The 17,779-nt window shown below is 66.7% G+C and overlaps 3 protein-coding genes across 8 annotated transcripts; 2 read left to right on the top strand and 1 right to left on the bottom strand.

Annotated features, from left to right (window-relative positions):
* Positions 1-15: 15 nt before the first annotated feature.
* Positions 16-583, bottom strand: OST4 (oligosaccharyltransferase complex subunit 4, non-catalytic). 3 transcript variants are annotated; one of them, XM_058836445.1, is made up of 3 exons: positions 501-559; positions 406-465; positions 16-279 (listed from the first exon to the last, which is right to left on the bottom strand). In XM_058836445.1, the coding sequence occupies exon 3, from the start codon at positions 276-278 to the stop codon at positions 165-167; it is 114 nt and encodes a 37-aa protein (XP_058692428.1). In that variant the 5' UTR covers position 279; positions 406-465; positions 501-559; the 3' UTR covers positions 16-164. The 3 variants fall into 3 exon arrangements, with proteins under 3 accessions (XP_058692428.1, XP_058692427.1, XP_058692426.1); XM_058836444.1 differs by lacking the exon at positions 406-465 and having other exon boundaries at positions 471-583; XM_058836443.1 differs by having other exon boundaries at positions 437-518.
* A 1,448-nt stretch (positions 584-2,031) lies between these two features.
* EMILIN1 (elastin microfibril interfacer 1) lies at positions 2,032-8,532 on the top strand. Of its 3 annotated transcripts, none has more exons than XM_058836425.1 (8): positions 2,032-2,369; positions 4,177-4,302; positions 4,740-4,948; positions 5,044-6,676; positions 7,082-7,179; positions 7,289-7,306; positions 7,627-7,761; positions 8,027-8,532. In XM_058836425.1, the coding sequence occupies exons 1-8, from the start codon at positions 2,218-2,220 to the stop codon at positions 8,356-8,358; spliced, it is 2,703 nt and encodes a 900-aa protein (XP_058692408.1). In that variant the 5' UTR covers positions 2,032-2,217; the 3' UTR covers positions 8,359-8,532. The 3 variants fall into 3 exon arrangements, with proteins under 3 accessions (XP_058692408.1, XP_058692407.1, XP_058692409.1); XM_058836424.1 differs by having other exon boundaries at positions 2,038-2,369; positions 5,044-6,675; positions 7,072-7,179; positions 8,027-8,529; XM_058836426.1 differs by lacking the exon at positions 2,032-2,369 and adding an exon at positions 3,342-4,084 and having other exon boundaries at positions 5,044-6,675; positions 7,072-7,179; positions 8,027-8,530.
* A 6,329-nt stretch (positions 8,533-14,861) lies between these two features.
* Positions 14,862-17,772, top strand: KHK (ketohexokinase). Of its 2 annotated transcripts, none has more exons than XM_058836436.1 (8): positions 14,862-15,079; positions 15,156-15,272; positions 15,427-15,561; positions 16,059-16,131; positions 16,303-16,380; positions 17,152-17,240; positions 17,317-17,474; positions 17,585-17,772. In XM_058836436.1, the coding sequence occupies exons 1-8, from the start codon at positions 14,964-14,966 to the stop codon at positions 17,668-17,670; spliced, it is 852 nt and encodes a 283-aa protein (XP_058692419.1). In that variant the 5' UTR covers positions 14,862-14,963; the 3' UTR covers positions 17,671-17,772. The 2 variants fall into 2 exon arrangements, with proteins under 2 accessions (XP_058692419.1, XP_058692418.1); XM_058836435.1 differs by having other exon boundaries at positions 14,867-15,079; positions 16,303-16,449.
* Positions 17,773-17,779: the final 7 nt, after the last annotated feature.

Genomic DNA, 17,779 nt, shown 5'->3' with positions numbered 1-17,779 from the left:
CAGAACGTGACACGGTTTTGTGGTGGATCATCGTGTTTCTGTTAAAGCTGCTCTGGAAGCTCGGCCTCGCTGCTCTCGGGGCCCCGCCGAGGCGTGGCGGGGCGGCCCCGGGGAGGGAGGGACGGGCGGCGGCGGCGCTGCCATCGGGGCTTCACCGGGACTCCTCACTCCTGCTTCTTGGGGTTGTTGACGGCCACGTAGTGGTAGAGGACGACGAGGAGGAAGAGCGAGACGCCCAGCATGTTGGCGAAGATGGCGAGCTGCACGTCCGTGATCATCCTGCGGGGAAACGGGGCCCTGCGGAGGGACCGGCCACCGGCGGCACCGGCTGCAGGCCCCGCACAGCCCGCCCAGCGGCACTCCCGGTGTCCCGGCATCCCCGGTGTCCCAGCATCCCCAGTGTACCGGCACCCCCGGTGTCCCGGGTCACACTCACGCTCCCGCCCCCGGTGATCCCGGTTCACACTCACGCTCCCGCCCCCGGTGATCCCGGTTCACACTCCGGGCCCGCCGCTCCGACACGTCTCCCTTGCCCGCGCCACTTCCGGCCGCGGGGCACGGCGGGAGGTGCCTGGCCCCGGCTGTGACGTCACGGCCCATCGGCGGGCTCGTTGCTGCGGTGACGTCACGGAGGGGGCGTGGTCACCCGGGAACGCCCCTCTCGCTCCGCCCCCTGGCGGCCGCCGCCGGCTCCTTCTCCATACAAGGCGCGGCGCGAGGGCGGGGCGGGGCCGAGCGGCCTCGGGCGGCCGCGGCTAATTAGCGCTAATGACACTAGTGACAGCTCATTACAGCTGATGACAGCGGGCGGCGCCGCCAGGCTTTAGCGAGATGGGCTACATTGGGCTTTGCTGAGCCGTAGCGGGGTGTATCGGGGGTACGGAGGCACGCTGGGCTAGGCTGAGCTGGAGCGTACTGGAATGTGCTGGGACGCACTGGGGTGGGCTGGGGTATTGGGATGTATCGTTGGTCTCCAGTCGAAGGGTTCCAGCAGCGAGTCCCCCCGGGGTCCTGTCCCCAGCTGTGCTGGAGCAGAGCAGGGTCCCGCACTGTTCCCCACGCCCGGTCGCAGAGCCCCAGCAAGGTCTGGAGTCCCCTGGGACACGGCAAGGCCAACACCCCCCCCCGCAGACCCCCACAGCCTCTGAGAGCACAGAGGAGGTGACACCATCCCCCCTTGGGAACAGCCACGGCCGGGACCCGGCCAAGCCCAGCCCCGGGCCCCTCAGCTCCGCGTCCCCTTCCCCGACGTGTCCCTCCCCCGCATGTCCCTTCCCCCATGTCCCTTCCCCCGCCCCTCTCCCCGCTCCAGCTGCCGGCAGCTGTTTGTGCTTAACCCGCACTCGCGGCTCCCCGGGGCCGGGGGGTTCCCGCGCCCTGACGTCACCGTGGGGCCGGGGCCAAGGCGTGATGTCACCGTGAGGCCATGACGTCACCACACGGTCCGGGGAAGCCATGGCATCACCGTGGGCTCGGGGCCACGGCGGCCCGGGGTGGCCGCTGTGTGACCGCTGCCGTTCCAGTGTCCCCAGTGTCCCCAGTGTCCCCAGCGCGGTGTCGGGGGGTGCCGGGGGCAGCCGGCTCGGTGCTGGCACCGGGACGTGTCACCCGGCACCGGGACGTGTCACCCGGCACAGGGGCACGGGCACGCGGGGACGTGGCACCGCGGGATGCGCTGCCGGGACCCGTCGCTGCCGTGCCCAGTGCGGGGGTGAGGAGCGAGGGCACCGGCGGTCGGGGAGATGCGGGGCGCGGTGCGAAGCCGCTGCCGGAGCCGGTGCTAGCGGCGGAGCGGTGGCCGTGGGCGACCGCTGGCCGTGGCGTGCCGGTGCCGCGGCGGTAGCCCCGGCCGTCTCGCTGGCCGCCCGCGCCCTGGCCCCCTGCCCGGCCTCGCTGGCTGCCCCAGCCCCGGCCCGGCCTAACGAGGAGCAGATGTGGCGGCGGCGGGGCCGGCGGGGGCCGCGGTGCCCGGCGCGGCTGGGGCGGGGGCCGCGGCGGGCAGGAAGCGGGGGGCCCCGGGGACCCCGCCGGCGGGCAGCGGCGGCGGGGCGGCTCTGGTGGCGAGGGGCTGGCCGAGGGGCGGCCGGGGGGAGGGCAGAGCCGAGCCGTGCCGTGCCGAGCCTCCCAGAGCCGCGGAGCCGCGACGGGACACCGCATGCGGTCCTGAGCCGCGCCGGACCGGGCTGACCGAGCCGAGCGGAGCCGCCCCAGCCCAGCATGGCACCCTGGCTCTGGCCGTGCCTTCTGGCCGCACAGGCCCTGGCCGCCAACTTTCCCCCCCGGTACAGCCTCTACACCGGCGGGGCCGCCCCGCTCGCCCCCGGCCCGGCCGCGGCCCACAGCGGTGCCCGGGCCGCCAGCCGGCACAGGTAGGAGCCAAGAGCACCGGGACGCACCGGGGCGACCCAGGCGGCCGCGGGGCCAGGGGCTGCAGCCCCCACCCCGATGCCACGGGGAGCCCGGCACCGGCACGTGCCACGTCCAGGCCGGGGGGCGGCGGGAGGGGCGCTGGGTCCCCAAAGCGGGAGCGGCACCCCCGGGACCACGGGCAGTGGGCGCACGTGGAGGGTCGGGGCCGCCGGTGCAGCGGGGCTGAGGATTCCGGGCCGGTCCTTCCTCGGCATCCACGCGTGGGTCAGCGCTGCTGGAGAGAGGGAGAGGGGCCCGGAGCCCTGTCCCCATCCCCGTCCTATCTCGTACCGTGGGCAGTGTGGGGCCGTGGGGCAGCCCGTGCCTGTGGGTCGGGGCGTTGCGGGGGCGCAGGGCTGGGTTGGGGTCACGACATATTCACCACGGACACATCAGCGCTGCAGCAGCGCGGCCGCAGGGCCGGGGCTGCCCCGGCCCCACGGTGGCCCCGGGGGGATGGCAGGACCTGGCCCAGCGCGGGGTCCCTGGGGCGGGCACCTCCGGCGCCTTCACCTGCGGCTTTGGGGGCTCAGCGGGGGCTCCCCACGGGTCGGGGTGTGCAGCGCTCCATCCCCGCGGCTCGGGGAGCACGGCGGGTGTCCCCATATCCTGCCCTTTCAGGGCAGCTCTGGTCCCATCCCACGCCCGGTGCGGGGCGGTGGGACCCCAGGGCAGCCCGGGGGTCCCAGGGCCCCGCGGGAGCAGGGCTGGGATGGAGGGGGAATGAGGGGGGCCGTCGGTCGGCGCAGGAATTCCCGGCGGCCCCCGGGGAGGAGCTGGAATCCAGCCGGGGCCTGAGGGGAACCAGCCGGGCTGACGGGAACCGGCCGCCGCACCGGGGCCCCGCGGCGGGGACCCAGGGCCGGGGCCGCTCCCCGGGGGGCGCTCAGCGGGGCTGGGGGCCCGAGCGGGGCCCGGGTTCGGGTCCGTACCATATAAGGCTGCGACGGGGTCCCTGCAGCGGGGCCAGGCTGGAGTCCCACGCGGGGGGGGTGCCGGGGTCCCCGCAGGCTGTGGCGCTGGGCTGGGACCCACGTGTGGCACAGAGGGGCAGGGAGCACGGGGTCAGCGATGGGGCAGCACGCAGGGTGCCCGTCCCCGGGCCAGGCAGCGCAGGATGCACGGCACGGTGTGATGGGGTGTGGGCACCCGGCTCCTGGCGGAACCCCGTCCCTGCAGGGCTCCCCAGGGCAGCGCAGGGCGGGGGCTGCAGCCGTTTCTGCAGGGTCTCCAGGCAGGGCTGAGAGGCCGTGGTGGGGCAAGCTCCGGCCCATTAACCCGCCGCACTGGGCCGTGACGGTGCTACCGGTGGGGCTGGTTGGACAAGCGCAGGAGCTCGGGGGATCCGGGGTGTGGCCAGAGCGGCCGGGCTGTGCTGGGGGATCCAGGGTGTGCCTGGGGAGATGGTGCGTGTCAGGGAAGGCCTGGGGCGGGGGGCGTTGCTGTGTCTCTGCCGGGGTGATGCCTGGTGCCTCCTCCCCGCCGGGACAATGCCTGGTGTGTGGCGGGATGCTGTGCGTGGTGTGTGCCGGGACAATGCCCGCTGTGTGCTGGAATGATGCTAGGTCCACGCTAGGGCAGTGCCAATGGCTGCTCTGTGCCGGGATGACGCCTCGTGTATGTCAGGACAACGCGCGGTGCGTGCCCAGATGATGCCCAGCGTGTGCCATGCTCGGTCCGTAGCAGGACAATGCCTGGTGCGTGCCGGGGTGATGCCCTGTGCCAGCACATTCCGGGTTGTGTGCCCTGACCCCTTCCCTCCGGCAGGAACTGGTGTGCCTACGTGGTGACACGCAGCGTGAGCTGTGTGGTGGAGGATGGCGTCGAGAGCTTCATCAAGCCGGACTATCAGCCCTGCGCCTGGGGGCAGCTCCAGTGCCCCCGTGTCCTGGCGTGAGTGGGGCCGGGCCGGGGCTGGAGGGCTCTGGAGGGGTTCGGGCCGTTCTGGGGGGGCCAGCGCAGAGCCGGGACGAGCCGCGGCCGCGCCGCCGCCGCTGGTGTTTACCCACCCTGGAGCCGTGTTTACTTTTGCGCAAGAGTCAGTGACCTCAAGTGGTGCCGGAGGGTGACCGGTCACTGTCCCCCCCATCACGTGCAGCCAAAACCCTGAGGCACCCCGCAGCTCTCTGGATCGGTGCTGGGGACGCTGGTGTTGGGGTGATACTGGTGACAGGGTGACAGGGCTGGGCAGGGGCGGCCCCCCAGCCGCTGGCTATGGAGCAGGACAGCGGCGCTGCTGGGTCAAGCTGCAGCTTGTGCTGGCTTTGGTTCTGTGGGGCAGCCCCACACTCTTCCCTCCATCCCCAACCCCCCGTCCCCTCCGCCTGCAGGTACCGCAGCTTCCTCCGGCCCCGCTACAAGGTGTCCCAGAGAACGGTGTCAGAGCTGGCCTGGCGCTGCTGCCAGGGATACTCGGGCCCGGACTGCAGCGAGGGGCCTTCTCCAGCATCCCCCCAGCCCACCGGCCGTCCCCTGCCCCGGCCCGGCCGCCCCACACTCTCTGGCTTCGGCAACCCCCTCAGTGGCCTGGGGGGTGAAGGTAGTGCTGGGGCGGGGGGCGCGGTGGTGGGGAACGCGCTGGCGGGGGAATGAACGTGTTGTGAGGGTGCCCCTGTCCCTGGCGGTGCACGGCAGGCGGCGGAGACACGGACAAGGTGCGGCGGCTGGAGGAGCAGGTGCGGCGGCTGAGCGAGCAGCTGGAGGAGCTGCGGGCCGGGCAGGAGCCGCCCCGGGCGGCTGTGGAGGGGCAGCCCGGGGGCGAGCAGCCGGCTGACGCGGCCGCCCCCGCCGAAGTGCGGGAGGCGCTGAGCCACCTTCAGCGGCGCCTGGAGGAGCTGGAGACCCGCCTGCGCCGCACCGAGGGCGGCCGGGACGGCCCGGGGAGCCCGGGGGGACCGGGGACGGCGGCGCTGTACGAGCTGGAGCAGCGGCTGCAGGAGCTGTGCGCTGCGTGCACGACCGGCACCGAGGGGCTGCGGCGGCAGGCGGCCGAGGACCGGGAGCGTATGCGGGCGCTGGAGAAGCTGGTGGGCTCGGTGGACCAGCGCAACAGGGATGCGGTGGAGTCGGTGCAGCGGCACATCAGCAGCCTGAGCAGCCGCCTGGCCCCCGCCCCTGCGGCCCCCCCGTCCCCGGACCTGCTCCGTCGCCTGGCCGAGCTAGAGCGTCGGCTGGAGGGGCTGCCGGGACCGGCAGCGCTGCCGGGGCCGGGGCCGGTGCTGGCGCGGCGGCTGGCTGAGCTGGAGGGGCGGCTGAACGCTTCGCGGGCCGGCCCGTGGCCCTCCGAGCCCGAGGGGCGGCCGGGTGGGCTGCCGGGGCGCTTGGCCAACCTCAGCCGGGCCGTGGAAGGGCTGGCGGCGAGCGGGGCACAGCGCGGCGCCCGCCTGGACCAGCTCGAGGAGCTGCTGGCCCGCTGCGGCCACCCGTGCCCGGGGCAGGACGGGGTGCTCGGCCCCCACCTCCGGCAGCCAGAGGACACCGAAAGTGTCTGGGAGGACGGGCTGACCGGGACCCTGGGAGGGCTGCTGGGGGAGCGGGGGGAGGCGCTGGCCGAGGAGCTGGAGCAGCTCCGCAACCGGACAGGGCGGCTGGAGGCGGCTCTGGGGGACCTGAGCGGTGAGCCCTGCTCCCGGCCCTGCGCCTCGCCGCCCCCCCGGGAGCGGGAGCAGCTCCCGCCCGGCCCCACAGAGCCGGAGGGGCTGGAGGCACCGCTGGAGGGGTTCGGCGTCTTTGGGGGCACGTCGCCCTCGGAGCTGCGGGAGCTGCGGCGGGAGCTGGCAGCGGCGCTGGCGGCCCTGAGCGGGCTCAATGCCACGGTGGAGGGGCTGCAGGACGCGCTGGAGGAGCAGGACGCCCGGCAGCGCCAGCTGAGCGCCGTCACCGACCGCGTGGTGGCCGAGCTGGACCAGGCGGCGGCGGCGTCGGCAGCGCGACAGGCCGAGAGCGAGGAGCGGCTGGAGGCGCTGGCGAGGGAGCTGGCGAGGGCCGGGGGCTGCCCGGCGGGGCTGGAGCCACGCGTGGCCAAGCTGGAGGGGGTCTGCGAGCAGCTGGAGGCGGTGGCCGGGGGGCTGCGGGGAGTCCGAGAGGGGCTGGGCCGGCACGTTGCGGGGCTGTGGGGAGCCGTGCGGGACCTGAACGCCACGGCCCGCGGCCAGGCCGCCCTGCTGGACAAGGCGCTGGAGCTGCCGCCCCGGCTCGGCGCCCTGAACGCCAGCCTGGGGCACCTGCGCGGGGAGCTGCACCGCCTGGCACAGCGGGAGCGACACGGTGCGGGGACACGGGGGGCGCGGGGGGCACGGGGGGCTGCAGGGACCGGGAGGGACGTGGGGCATTGCAGGGGCCGGGGGGATACGGAGAACTCGGGGGGTAAGGGACCGGGGAGATCTGGGCAGATGGGTACCGTGGGGGCTGCGGGGGGATCCCGGGTCTGTGGGCACGGAGGGCACGGGGGGCTGCGGGAACGGTGGGGGAGGTGTGGGGATGTGGGGTCACCAGGGAGTGCTGCAGTGGGGTGTGGGGAGGCAGGGGCTCGGTGTGGTGTGGGGGCACAAGACCACAGGAGGATCCCGGCTGTGGGGCTGCAGTGTGTGGGGACAAGGGGACATCGCGCATGGGGCCACCAGCCGTGGGGCCAAGGTGGCTCTAACGCCTTCCTCCCTCCAGGCCCCCCTGGCCCCCCTGGACCTGCTGGCCCCGTGGGCGAGACAGGCCCTCCTGGCCCCACTGGGCCCCCTGGCAAGGATGGAGAACAGGGTCCCATGGGTCCCCCCGGTAAGGCTCAGCCCCCCCACGTGCCCCGACCACGCAGGTGAGGCCAGACCCTGTCCCCGGGGGTCCTGCCCCAAGCTGGCCCTGCAGCAGATCCTCCTCTTTCCTGCAGGGCTGCCTGGAGAGAGAGGTAGGGCAGGGGCCGGGGGTGCAGGGAGGACCATGGAGGGCTGGGGGGCACATGGGGAGCTGGGAGGGGCCTGGGGGCTGCAGTGGGAGCAGGTCTGGGTTGGCATGGGGAGGCACAGGGCGCTGGGGGGGCGGGGAGCAGGGCGGGGGGCAGGGACGTGGTGGAGTCGTGGTCAAGGAGGGCACAGACACTGAAGGGGTGGGTGAGGAGGGGTCATGGGGTGTGGCTGCTGGCCTTGGGGGACAGGGGTGCTGGGCTGCAGAGGGTACCAGGGTGGCTGAGGGTTAAGGGGGGGTGCCACATCCTGACACCGTGCCCAGGCGAGGTCGGGGAGCCGGGTTCGGTGCCCCGCGTCGCATTCTCGGCAGCCCTGAGCACCCAGCACACGGAGCCGGGCACCGTCCTCTTCGACCAGGTCCTGCTCAACGACGGCGGTGCCTACGATCCCGAGACAGGTGAGAGCCCGCGGCACGCTGGGGGTGCTCTGGGGGCCGTGGGGTGGTTTTGGGGTGATGGATGTTGCAGTAGAGGCTCTGGGGTAGGCGGGGGCGGCAGAGTCACAGGGGGAGCACGATGCCCGCGTGTGATGGTGGCCGGGGGTTCTGGGATGGTGACGCGCCTGTCCCGGGATGGCCCGCTGGCCTTGGGGTGCCGCAGGAGACCCGGTTCCGGGGGCTCCGGGGGTCCCTGCAGGTCCCTGATCCCCTCTTCCCGGCGCAGGCACGTTCACGGCTCCGGTGCCCGGGCGGTACCTGGTGAGCGCGGTGCTGACGGGGCACCGGGGCGAGGGGCTGGAGGCCGTCCTGTCCCGCTCCGGCCACGGCATCGCCCGCCTGGACTCGGCCGGGTTCCAGCCCGAGGGGCTGGAGAAGGGGCCCGTGGCCGCGCAGGCCCCCAGCCCCGGTGCCCTCGGCGTCTTCAGCCTCCTGCTGCCGCTGGCGGCCGGCGAGACCCTGTGCGTGGACCTGGTGTCGGGGCGCCTGGCCCACGCACCCGACGAGCCCCTCACCGTCTTCAGCGCCGCCCTGCTCTACGACTCCGACGAGCCCTAGAGCCGCCGGGTCCCCCGCGAGGGCACAGCCAGGCCGGGGGGTCCCCACGCCCTGCCGGGACCCCCACCCCCCATCCCCTTATTTATCAGCACCCCCCAGCCCTCGCTGCCCCAGCGTCACACACTCCTGCCCCACACGGCCCGCCCTGGATGCCCCGGCCCCCCACTGCCCCCACAATAAAGATGCGGCACCGGGTTTTGTACCCACGGCTCCGGTTCCATCCCTCGCCATGGAGGGGACGAAGGGAGTGGGGCTGGTGGCTGCCAGGTGTCACCATGGCACCGAGCTCCATCGTGGCCCCAGCGGTGTCACCCTGGGCACAGCAGGGCGAAGTTGGGGTGAAAGGGATTTCCAGCTGTTTTGGTTGTGGTGTGACTGGGATGGACTCGGGTTCCCGGGGGACTGGGAGGTGCTGGGGCCTTCCAGGTGCTGGAGTCATGTCCTGCTGTGCTGGGGGACCCTGATGGGTGTGCTATGGGGGGCTGGCGCTGTGGGGTGATGGGTGGTACCTGCCCGGGGGGGCGCAACATCGCTGCTGAATCCACCTGAATTCATCCCCTGCCGTCGGGTCGGCCGTGGGTACCCCTGTTCTTCCCCTTCAGGGCTCTGGCCTGGCCTGCCAGGGGTGCTGTGCCCTACAGGGGCAGGGATGGTGGTGGGGGAGGTCCCAGGGCCATCGATGGTAGGACGGGCTCCAGGTGGGGTCTGGGGCACTGGCACCTCCTTAGAGATTTCAGTGGTTTTGGTCATGGCTCCTGTGCAGATCCTTTGGTGCAGAAAGATCAGGATTTGGGGCCAGGCAGAGGGGGGTGTCCAGCCCCAGTCTGTGCCCCAGCTCTTGTGGGAGATCCTTAATGGTGGGGTTGGGACCCAGCCTTTTGTCCTCGGGTGCTCTTGGCATCAGTGCCATTGTCAGGTGAGCACCAGTGGCATTGTCTGTCTGTCTGTCTGTCTGTCTGTCTGTCTGTATTCTTTAACAGTTCATTGAGGGGTTGGTGTGTGAGAGGATCAGTGCGAGGCCGTTCTGTTAATGCAGCTCCACTGCTGGTGATGTGTGAGAAAATATCATCAAATCCCAGGATGGTTTCAGTGAAAAGAGACCTTCAAGACCATCCAGTGTCACCCCTGCCATGGCAGGGACACCTCCCACTGTCCCAGTGTCCAGCCTGGCCTTGGGCACTGCCAGGGATCCAGGGGCAGCCCCAGCTGCTCTGGGCACCCTGTGCCAGGGCCTGCCCACCCTGCCAGGGAACAATTCCTGCCCCAAATCCCATCCAGCCCTGCCCTCTGGCACTGGCAGCCATTCCCTGTGTCCTGTCCCTCCAGCCCTTGTCCCCAGTCCCTCTCCAGCTCTCCTGGAGCCCCTTTGGGCCCTGGAGGGGCTCTGAGCTCTCCCTGGATCCTTCTCTAGGCTGGACATTCCAAGCTCTCCCAGCCTGGCTCCAGAGCAGAGAAGCTTCAGCCCTTGGAGGAGCCCCATGGCTTCCTCTGGACCCACTTTTATCAGTTTAACTTTAGGATCAATGGGATCTGCTCACAGCCAGCCATTCTGACATTGCCCAGCCGGGTTCTCATTCTGTCCTGCTCTGGGGCAGCAAATCCCAACGTGAGCAGAATCTTTGGGAAATTGTTTCTCTGGGATGGCATTCCCATTGTCAGCAGAAGGTGGAGATCCAGAGCCAGTAATTCTTGCAGAGGAGGGAATTGAAAACCAGGAAGGGCTCAGACTTTCTGTATTGTCCCTCCACTGTGTCCACTTGCAGGATTCCCTGTCCCATCCTGGAATCATCCCTGGGTGATGGCAGCTCTGGCCCCTCACTGCCCATGGGGACCAAAGGGAAGGAGAAATTCCTGCTGGTGACTTTCTAAGATTTACCAGTCTTAGAAGGATCATTGTCCTTCTAGCCATGAGAAGAGAGTTTTATAAGGAAAATGGGTGTGAGTCTCCCTGCAACTCCTAGAATTACGGAATGGTTAAGACTGGAAAAGCTCCCTGACACCATCGAGTATTCCTGACCATTTCCCCAGCAGTGCCAAGGCCACCCCTGTCCTGTGTCCCCAAGTGCCACAACCACAGGGCTTTTAAATTCCCCTAGGGTTGGGGACTCCACCCCTGCCCTGGGCAGCTGTGCCAGGGCTGCAGAGCCCTTTCCATGCAGGAATTATTCCCAATATCCAGTTCCCAATGAGCCTGCCCTGGCCCAGCCTGAGGCCATTTCCCCTTGTCCTGTCCCTGTTCCCTGGGAGCAGAGCCCGAGCCCTCCTGGCTGTCCCCTCCTGGCAGGGACTTGTGCAGAGCCACAAGGTCCCCCCGGAGCCTCCTTTTCTCCAGGCTGAGCCCCTTTCCCAGCTCCCTCAGCCTCTCCTGGGGCTCCAGCCCCTTCCCAGCTCCCTCAGCTCTTTCCTGTGCTCTGGACTCTGCGCCCTTGCACTCCCTTGGGGCTGTTCTGACCTGCCTGTTCCAGCCTGGAACACGTTGGAATTTCCCAGGGTCTCTGCACAGCCGTGGGTGGGAGTGGAGCTTCACACAAGGTTTGTGAGAGAAGCCCCGTGGCTGAGTCACAAGGAGAGGACCCCCAGCTTTCCAAACTCCTTCTCAGAGAGGAGCCCTGGCGAGGCTGGAGCCAGTCTTAGCCTCAGATTCTCAATGGTTTAAGTAATTTTTGTCCCATGGGATTAAAGATTGCAAAGCAGCTATATTTCTGTAAAATGAATGATTTATTATGACAAGTGATTAGATGAAAGATCTTAATCAGAAGTGTTTACTACACAATATAAAAACCGAAACTGCTTAGTAGTGTGTAGTACAGTGCACTATATCAAAGCAATTGTATTAAAGCAATTACACTAAAGCAAGCAAAATAAACAATTATTAAGCAGAGATTGATGTAACTCACCACACTGGGTGGGCCTCAGGCATTTCTCTTAAACACCCGAGGAGTGTCCTTGGAGGTGTCTGCTTCTCACGGGAGGACACCTCACACACACACTCCAAGAAGGAATATGTCAGGAGAACCTTCCATCTGAGGCTGGAGTGGACTTTTACGGCGTGAACTCGTATGACTGCCAGTCTCTCCAGGTGAGCTCAGCAGCTCACTGACCAGAGCACAGCATCCTGCTACACTGCTGGAAGGGGAAACAGCCCCAAGCTTCCCTCTGACTCCAAGCTCAGGCTGAAAATCGAGAACTTCTGGCAAGTTGGGCAGCCCTTCGTGATTTATTTTCTTTTTTTGGCAGTATAAACGACTAAATATTCCTTGGCAGAATTGGCTTTGCCCCAGTTGTCCACTGTCCATCACCATCTTGAGTTGTCTCCAACTTTTCCCTCCATCTCTCTTCTCCTGCTGAGCGATCCCTCTCAGAGCCAGGGGCTGCCAGAGTTCCTGTCTGAGCACAGGCTGCTCCTGGGGCCACCTGTGGCCACCACTCCTGGGCCCCCATTCCTGTGGAACCTCTCCACAAGTGATTCTGTCTCTCACTCCTCGGCTGCCTCACTCAGAGGTTCCGTCAGTTCTTCCAGCCCAGGAATCCACGGCCAACACAATCCCACCCCTCCTGTGTGCTTTTCGTGATGGGACACGGGAGCTTCACTGTCCTCTCTGGATCTGTCATTCACTGCCCTTCCCCAAAATGAAGCCTGAATATTTGCCTTTTCTTTTGGCCCAGCTGAGGTTTGGAGGGAGATGCAGCTGTTCCCTGGTCACAGGGCACCACGTCCAGGCACTGCCACCTCAGCCCCATTTGCTAAGGATAAACAGGAGCCAGCTCCTCGGAGCCCACAGGAATTTCATACCTTTTGTACCAGTGTACTAAGAGACAAAATTCTCTGCAGGTTCAAGGGGTTGTACCTTCAACCACCAAAAAACTACAGCAGAACTTTAAAAGCATTTTCTCATTTACTTTTTTATTTTTTTGGTATCACAGGACTTCCTTCCCTCCCCCATGAGGGGGCCATACAAATCATCAGGCACCAGAACCCTTTCCCTGCTCAGGGAGGACTCTGTGGATCATCCTCCTGGAAGGAAATGCAAGAGTTTCCCCCAGGTTAATACAAATAACATTAATTTTAAAATTCAAAGTTTCCTGTTGCTGTGCCAGTGCAGCAAAGCAGGCGCAGGTGATGCCTTCAGTTATGGACAGAAAACACCAATTCCTCAAGAACAACCACAAGTCCTCCTCATTCTGAAAAAAGTCTTCAAATATTACGTGCACATTTGCTATCCTCTCACCTAATAGAAATTTACATGTAGGAAAATGTTATAGAAACACACACAGAATAACAACCATTACAAGCACTACAGATACCAAATGAAAGCAGCATTTCAGCTGACACTTGCCCTCTGAAGAACCTGCTCCTGGTGCAGGATTTGAGCTTTACAGCCCATTCAGCCAGGCACAAACAGCACAGGCTGGAGATGAGGTCCCTGTGGATGCAGATCTCCCTGAATTCCTCTTCTTGAGGCGATCCCATAACTCAGCCCAGAGCGATCACCTGCTCTGTGTGTGTCTGTGCTCCACTCACGGTGTCCGGGCATCTCTTTGGTAGCTGTGAAAGAAACTCTGGAAGTGCCTGAAGGGAATCCCAGGTGTTAAACTCTGTCTGTGGCACACGGTAGAGCCCAGGACTTTACACAATTTCTCAGTCTTCTAAAACGCTTCAACAGCTCTGCCATCAACCTTTTCTCTCTCTCCCAGGGCAGTGAAGCCTCAAATCATCCCCAATGTTCCAAATTGTACAACTTTGGCCAGGAGCGTCCCCTTGCTGTGCTGGATGTACAAAAAATAGTAAAAAACCTGCTTTAACTTCAGCCCCCAGTGCACCTCACGAGGGAGTCCAGATGCCTCCGTGCCTGACGAGACTCCAAACCCTCCCGTGCCCCTTTTTCAGTCCCCTGCACACCTTGGATGAGATCCCAGATGCCCCAATTTCCCCTCAGGCTGCCCAGGCCACGCATCCACACTCAAACCAATGCAGGAATTTCCCAGACTGTACAAAATGCTGCACCCACAGACGGACTGAGAGACTTGGAGCGATTTAATCACAGATCCTGATCTCTGACATTGAATCTGCTCCAGGAATTTTAGCATTCACTTTTGGCTCCTCCTTGCTCCGAAGATCCAGGTGAGCTGACCCAGCGCTGGCAGGTGGGGGTTTGGAGCAGGGAGGCTCCGAAGGATGGCCCAGGGTCACACCTGGGCCACCAAACTGCTGAGGACACTTTCCTGTCGGAGCATCCCGGAGCTGCTCGGGCAGCCACACCTGAGCTGGGACCAAAGCGCCCCTGCAGCTGCACTGCCCTCCCTTCCGAGCCAGAGCAGCCCTCCCCGGCTTGGCCCTCAGCCCTTAGAATAATTTAATCGTGGTTCATTAATTAAATAACAAACCAACAGCCCGAGCTGGTGCCTCCAAGGAGGAGCCCCAAAGACAGGACGCTCTGGGCTCTCACCCCCTCCCAGTGTGAGAGCCCGGAGTGCTCCTGTCCTGCAGTCTCCGAGTGTCCCTGGCCCCGCTCCCCTCCCCGCGCCGGGGACCGGCAGCTCCGGGCCCTGTCCGGGAGCTCCCCCCACTCCCAGCCCGGAGCTGCCGGCACCGAACGCGCTCAGCAGCCGTGTCCGTGTGTCCCTGTCCGTGTGTCATGAGGGGTGGCATGTGCCAGTGCCTGTGTTCATGTGTCCGTGTGTCCCTGTCCATGTGTCATGAGGGGTGGCATGTGCCAGTGCCTGTGTTCATGTGTCCGTGTGTCCATGTCCCTGTGTCCCTGTGTGTCCATGTGTCCGTGTGTCCCTGTCCGTGTGTCATGAGGGGTGGCATGTGCCAGTGCCTGTGTTCATGTGTCCGTGTGTCCATGTCCCTGTGTCCCTGTGTGTCCATGTGTCCATGTGTCCGTGTGTCCATGTATCCATGTGCCCGTGTCCCCGTGTCCCCGTGTGTCCATGTGTCCGTGTCCCCGTGTGTCCGTGTGTCCATGTGTCCGTGCGTCCGTGTGTCCATGTGTCCGTGCATCCGTGTGTCCATGTATCCATGTGTCCATGTGTCCGTGTGTGTCCATGTCCGTGTGTCCGTGTGTCCATGTGTCCATGTCCATGTGTCCGTGTGTCCTGTGTCCGTGTGTCCGTGTGTCCGTGTGTCCTTGTGTCCATGTCCATGTGTCCATGTCCATGTGTCCGTGTGTCCGTGTGTGTCCATGTCCGTGTGTCCGTGTGTCCATGTGTCCATGTGTCCGTGTGTCCGTGTGTCCGTGTGTCCTGTGTCCATGTGTCCGTGTGTCCGTGTGTGTCCATGTCCGTGTGTCCGTGTGTCCGTGTGTCCGTGTGTCCATGTCCGTGTGTCCTGTGTCCGTGTGTGTCCATGTCCGTGTGTCCGTATATTCCCCCCCTTTCCCGCGCTATCTGGGGGGCGTGGCCGGGGCGGGTCCGGTGACCACGCCCCCCGTGGGCTCGGCGCGGCGGCGGGCGCTGATTGGCGGCCGCGCGAAGGGGCGGGGCCAGGGCATTGCCCGTGCCCGGTGTGGTTCTGTCCCCGTCCCGGTCCCGGTCCAGTTCTCAGCCCCGGTCCCGGTCCAGTTCTCAGCCCCGGTCCCGGTCCAGCTCCGCAGCGGCCCGGGATGGCGGCAGAGGCGGGCGGCGCGGCGGGGAAGCGGCGGATCATGTGCGTGGGGCTGGTGTGCCTGGATATCATCAGCGTCGTGAAGGATTTCCCAGCCGAGGATTCCGATACCAGGTACCGGCAACGGGGGAGTTCCTCCGGTGCCCCCCAAACCGACCCTGCGCCCACCACAGCCTGTCGCCCTCCGCAGGTGCCTGTCACAGCGGTGGCAGCGGGGCGGGAACGCCTCCAACTCCTGCACGGTGCTGTCGCTGCTGGGAGCCCCCTGCTCCTTCATGGGCTCGCTGGCCCCCGGCCCCGCCGCTGAGTAAGTGGGGTGCGGAGCCTCCCCCGCCGCCGGGGCACCGGGCTCACCCGCCCGGACACTTCATCGGCTCCCCGGTGGTCCGCCCGCCTCTGCCATCGCCACCAGCGCCCGCCGTCCCCGCGGCGCCGCTCACCCCGCTCTCTGTCCCCCAAAGCTTCATCGCGGCGGATTTCCAGCGCCGGGGTGTGGACACGGCACACGTGGCGTGGCATCCCCGCGGAGATGTGCCCTGCGCCTGCTGCCTCGTCAACGCCACCAGCGGCTCCCGCACCATCGTCCTGCACGACACGTAAGGGCCGCAGCCCCGGGCCCGCTGCCCACGGGCGGCGCTGGGCTCTGCCGGCTCCTTTCAAGGGTCCCTGCCGGGGCTACCGAGTGCCAGAGGGGGCTCGCCATAATCGCGCGGACCCTGTCGCCGCCAATGGTCCCTGCGGCCCTGTCACCTCCGGTGCCGCTGCCGGGGCTGGTGGTGCTCCCTCCACAGAGCCACAGCGCAGGACAGCCGGCTCGGCCCCGTGGGGATAACCCGACTCCCTCAGCCGTGCCAAAGGGTCAGGGGCCGTCAGGCACGGCTGACCCCCAGGCCCCAACCTGGCCGCGGCTGCGCTGCCCTTCGAATCCGGCTCAGGGTCCCGGGTGCCATCATTAATGATTCACTCGGGCAGTGCCTCCTCCGAACCTCTGTCCCGGCCGCGTGGGGCCCTCCAGGGCCCCTGGAGCTGCCCTTCGCCCCTGCCGCGTGCCAGGCCGAGGGTCCCCATCTCCCCCCTGGCCTCCGTCCCACAGGAACCTGCCTGACGTGACAGCCCGCCACTTCGAGCGGGTCGACCTTTCCCAGTACAAGTGGATCCACTTCGAGGTGAGCCCGAGGCTCGAGGGGGTTCTAGGATCTGGGGGATCCCCGGCGCTGGGGAAAATCCCTCGGGACCGGAGGGAATCTGGGGGACATCCCGGATGGGGGAGCATCCCCGGGGCCGAGGGGCCTCCCGGGACTTCCCCGGTGATGTCGGAGCCGGGCCCGTGTCCGCAGGCCCGGAACGCGGCGGAGCAGAGCGCGATGCTGGAGCGGGTGGAGCGGCACAACCGGGCAGCGGCGCCGGGGCGGCGGGTCCGGATCTCGGTGGAGGTGGAGAAGCCGCGGGAGGAGCTGCTGCCGCTGATGGGGCGGGGACACGTGGTGCGGGCCAGGGCCGGGGCGATGGGGCGGGATCGCCGGTCCTGGTCACCTGTCCTGATCGCCTGTCCTGATCTCCTGTCCTGGTCATCTGTCCTGATCACCTGTCCTGATCTCCTGTCCTGATCTCCTGTCCTGATCTCCTGTCCTGATCGCCTGTCCTGATCGCCTGTCCTGATCGCCTGTCCTGATCTCCTGTCCTGGTCACCTGTCCTGATCTCCTGTCCTGATCGCCTGTCCTGATCTCCTGTCCTGATCTCCTGTCATGGTCACCTGTCCTGATCTCCTGTCCTGATCTCCTGTCCTGATCTCCTGTCCTCATCGCCTGTCCTCATCGCCTGTCCTGACCATCTGTCCTGATCTCCTGTCCTGATCACCTGTCCTGATCTCCTGTCCTGGTCACCTGTCCTGATCTCCTGTCCTGCTCTCCTGTCCTGATCTCCTGTCCTGCTCTCCTGTCCTGATCTCCTGTCCTGGTGGTGGGAGCTGTCAGATCCACGGGGGGCGCGGCCCAACGGGACTTGGGAGTCCTGGTTCGGGGGAGTCAGGTCTTGGGGGGTGCAGGCGAGGGGGGTTTGGATCTAGGGGTGCAGGTGGGGTCTGGGGAGCACAGGTGGGGTCTGGGGACAGCACCAGGGCACAGGTCTAACCCCACCTGGCTGGGGGTACCGGGGCCTGCCCCCCGCCCCAGCCCCTCTCCCACAGGTGTTCATCAGCAAGGACCTGGCCCAGCACTTCGGGTACCTGTCGGCCCCCGAGGCCCTGCAGGGACTGCGGGGACGCATCCAGCCAGGGTAGGGGGGCAGCTGAGAGGGGCCGGGAGGCCGAGGGACACCTGGTGTGCCCCAGACCCACCTCACACCCCCCCAGGGCCACGCTGATCTGCGCCTGGGCTGAGAAGGGCGCTGATGCCTTGGGGCCCGACGGGGAGCTGGTGCACTCGGACGCCTTCCCCCCAGAGACCCTCGTGGACACGCTGGGGGCTGGGGACACCTTCAATGCCGCCGTCATCTTTGCGCTCGCTGAAGGTGGGCACAGCCGTGGCATGGGCACAACCGTGGCATGGCCACAACAGGGCCATGGTTCAGTTTGGCATGGCCAGGGCACAGCCACATCTCATCCCGGGCCCCATCCCCAGGGAGGACCCTGCAGGACGCCCTCACCTTCGGCTGCCGGATCGCGGGCAGGAAATGTGGGATCCAGGGCTTCGATGGCATTGTCTGAGCTTGTGCCTGGAGACCTCTGCACCCCCCAGGCACACCACACCTCCACCGCACCCAGCAACCCCCCAGTAAAACCCCCCGTGCACCACTACTGCCTCCTGTGTCCCCTG

The sequence above is a fragment of the Poecile atricapillus genome, chromosome 3, assembly GCF_030490865.1.
Source record: "Poecile atricapillus isolate bPoeAtr1 chromosome 3, bPoeAtr1.hap1, whole genome shotgun sequence".
In the NCBI taxonomy this organism is placed as follows: domain Eukaryota; kingdom Metazoa; phylum Chordata; class Aves; order Passeriformes; family Paridae; genus Poecile; species Poecile atricapillus.
Note: the sequence above shows the minus strand (reverse complement) of the source record. Positions and strands in the feature narration are given on the sequence as shown.

What these genes read in the sequence shown, in the direction of transcription:
- KHK (XM_058836435.1), top strand. Translation starts at nt 14,964, where the DNA reads ATGGCGGCAGAGGCGGGCGGCGCGGCGGGGAAGCGGCGGATCATGTGC. An exon ending in CGGGGACGCATCCAGCCAGG is followed by an intron (nt 17,241 to 17,316) that starts GTAGGGGGGCAG and finishes ACACCCCCCCAG; the next exon opens with GGCCACGCTGATCTGCGCCT. An exon ending in CATCTTTGCGCTCGCTGAAG is followed by an intron (nt 17,475 to 17,584) that starts GTGGGCACAGCC and finishes CCCCATCCCCAG; the next exon opens with GGAGGACCCTGCAGGACGCC.
- EMILIN1 (XM_058836424.1), top strand. Translation starts at nt 2,218, where the DNA reads ATGGCACCCTGGCTCTGGCCGTGCCTTCTGGCCGCACAGGCCCTGGCC. An exon ending in CGGGCCGCCAGCCGGCACAG is followed by an intron (nt 2,370 to 4,176) that starts GTAGGAGCCAAG and finishes TCCCTCCGGCAG; the next exon opens with GAACTGGTGTGCCTACGTGG. An exon ending in GGCACAGCGGGAGCGACACG is followed by an intron (nt 6,676 to 7,071) that starts GTGCGGGGACAC and finishes TCCTCCCTCCAG; the next exon opens with GCCCCCCTGGCCCCCCTGGA.
- OST4 (XM_058836444.1), bottom strand. Translation starts at nt 278, where the DNA reads ATGATCACGGACGTGCAGCTCGCCATCTTCGCCAACATGCTGGGCGTC.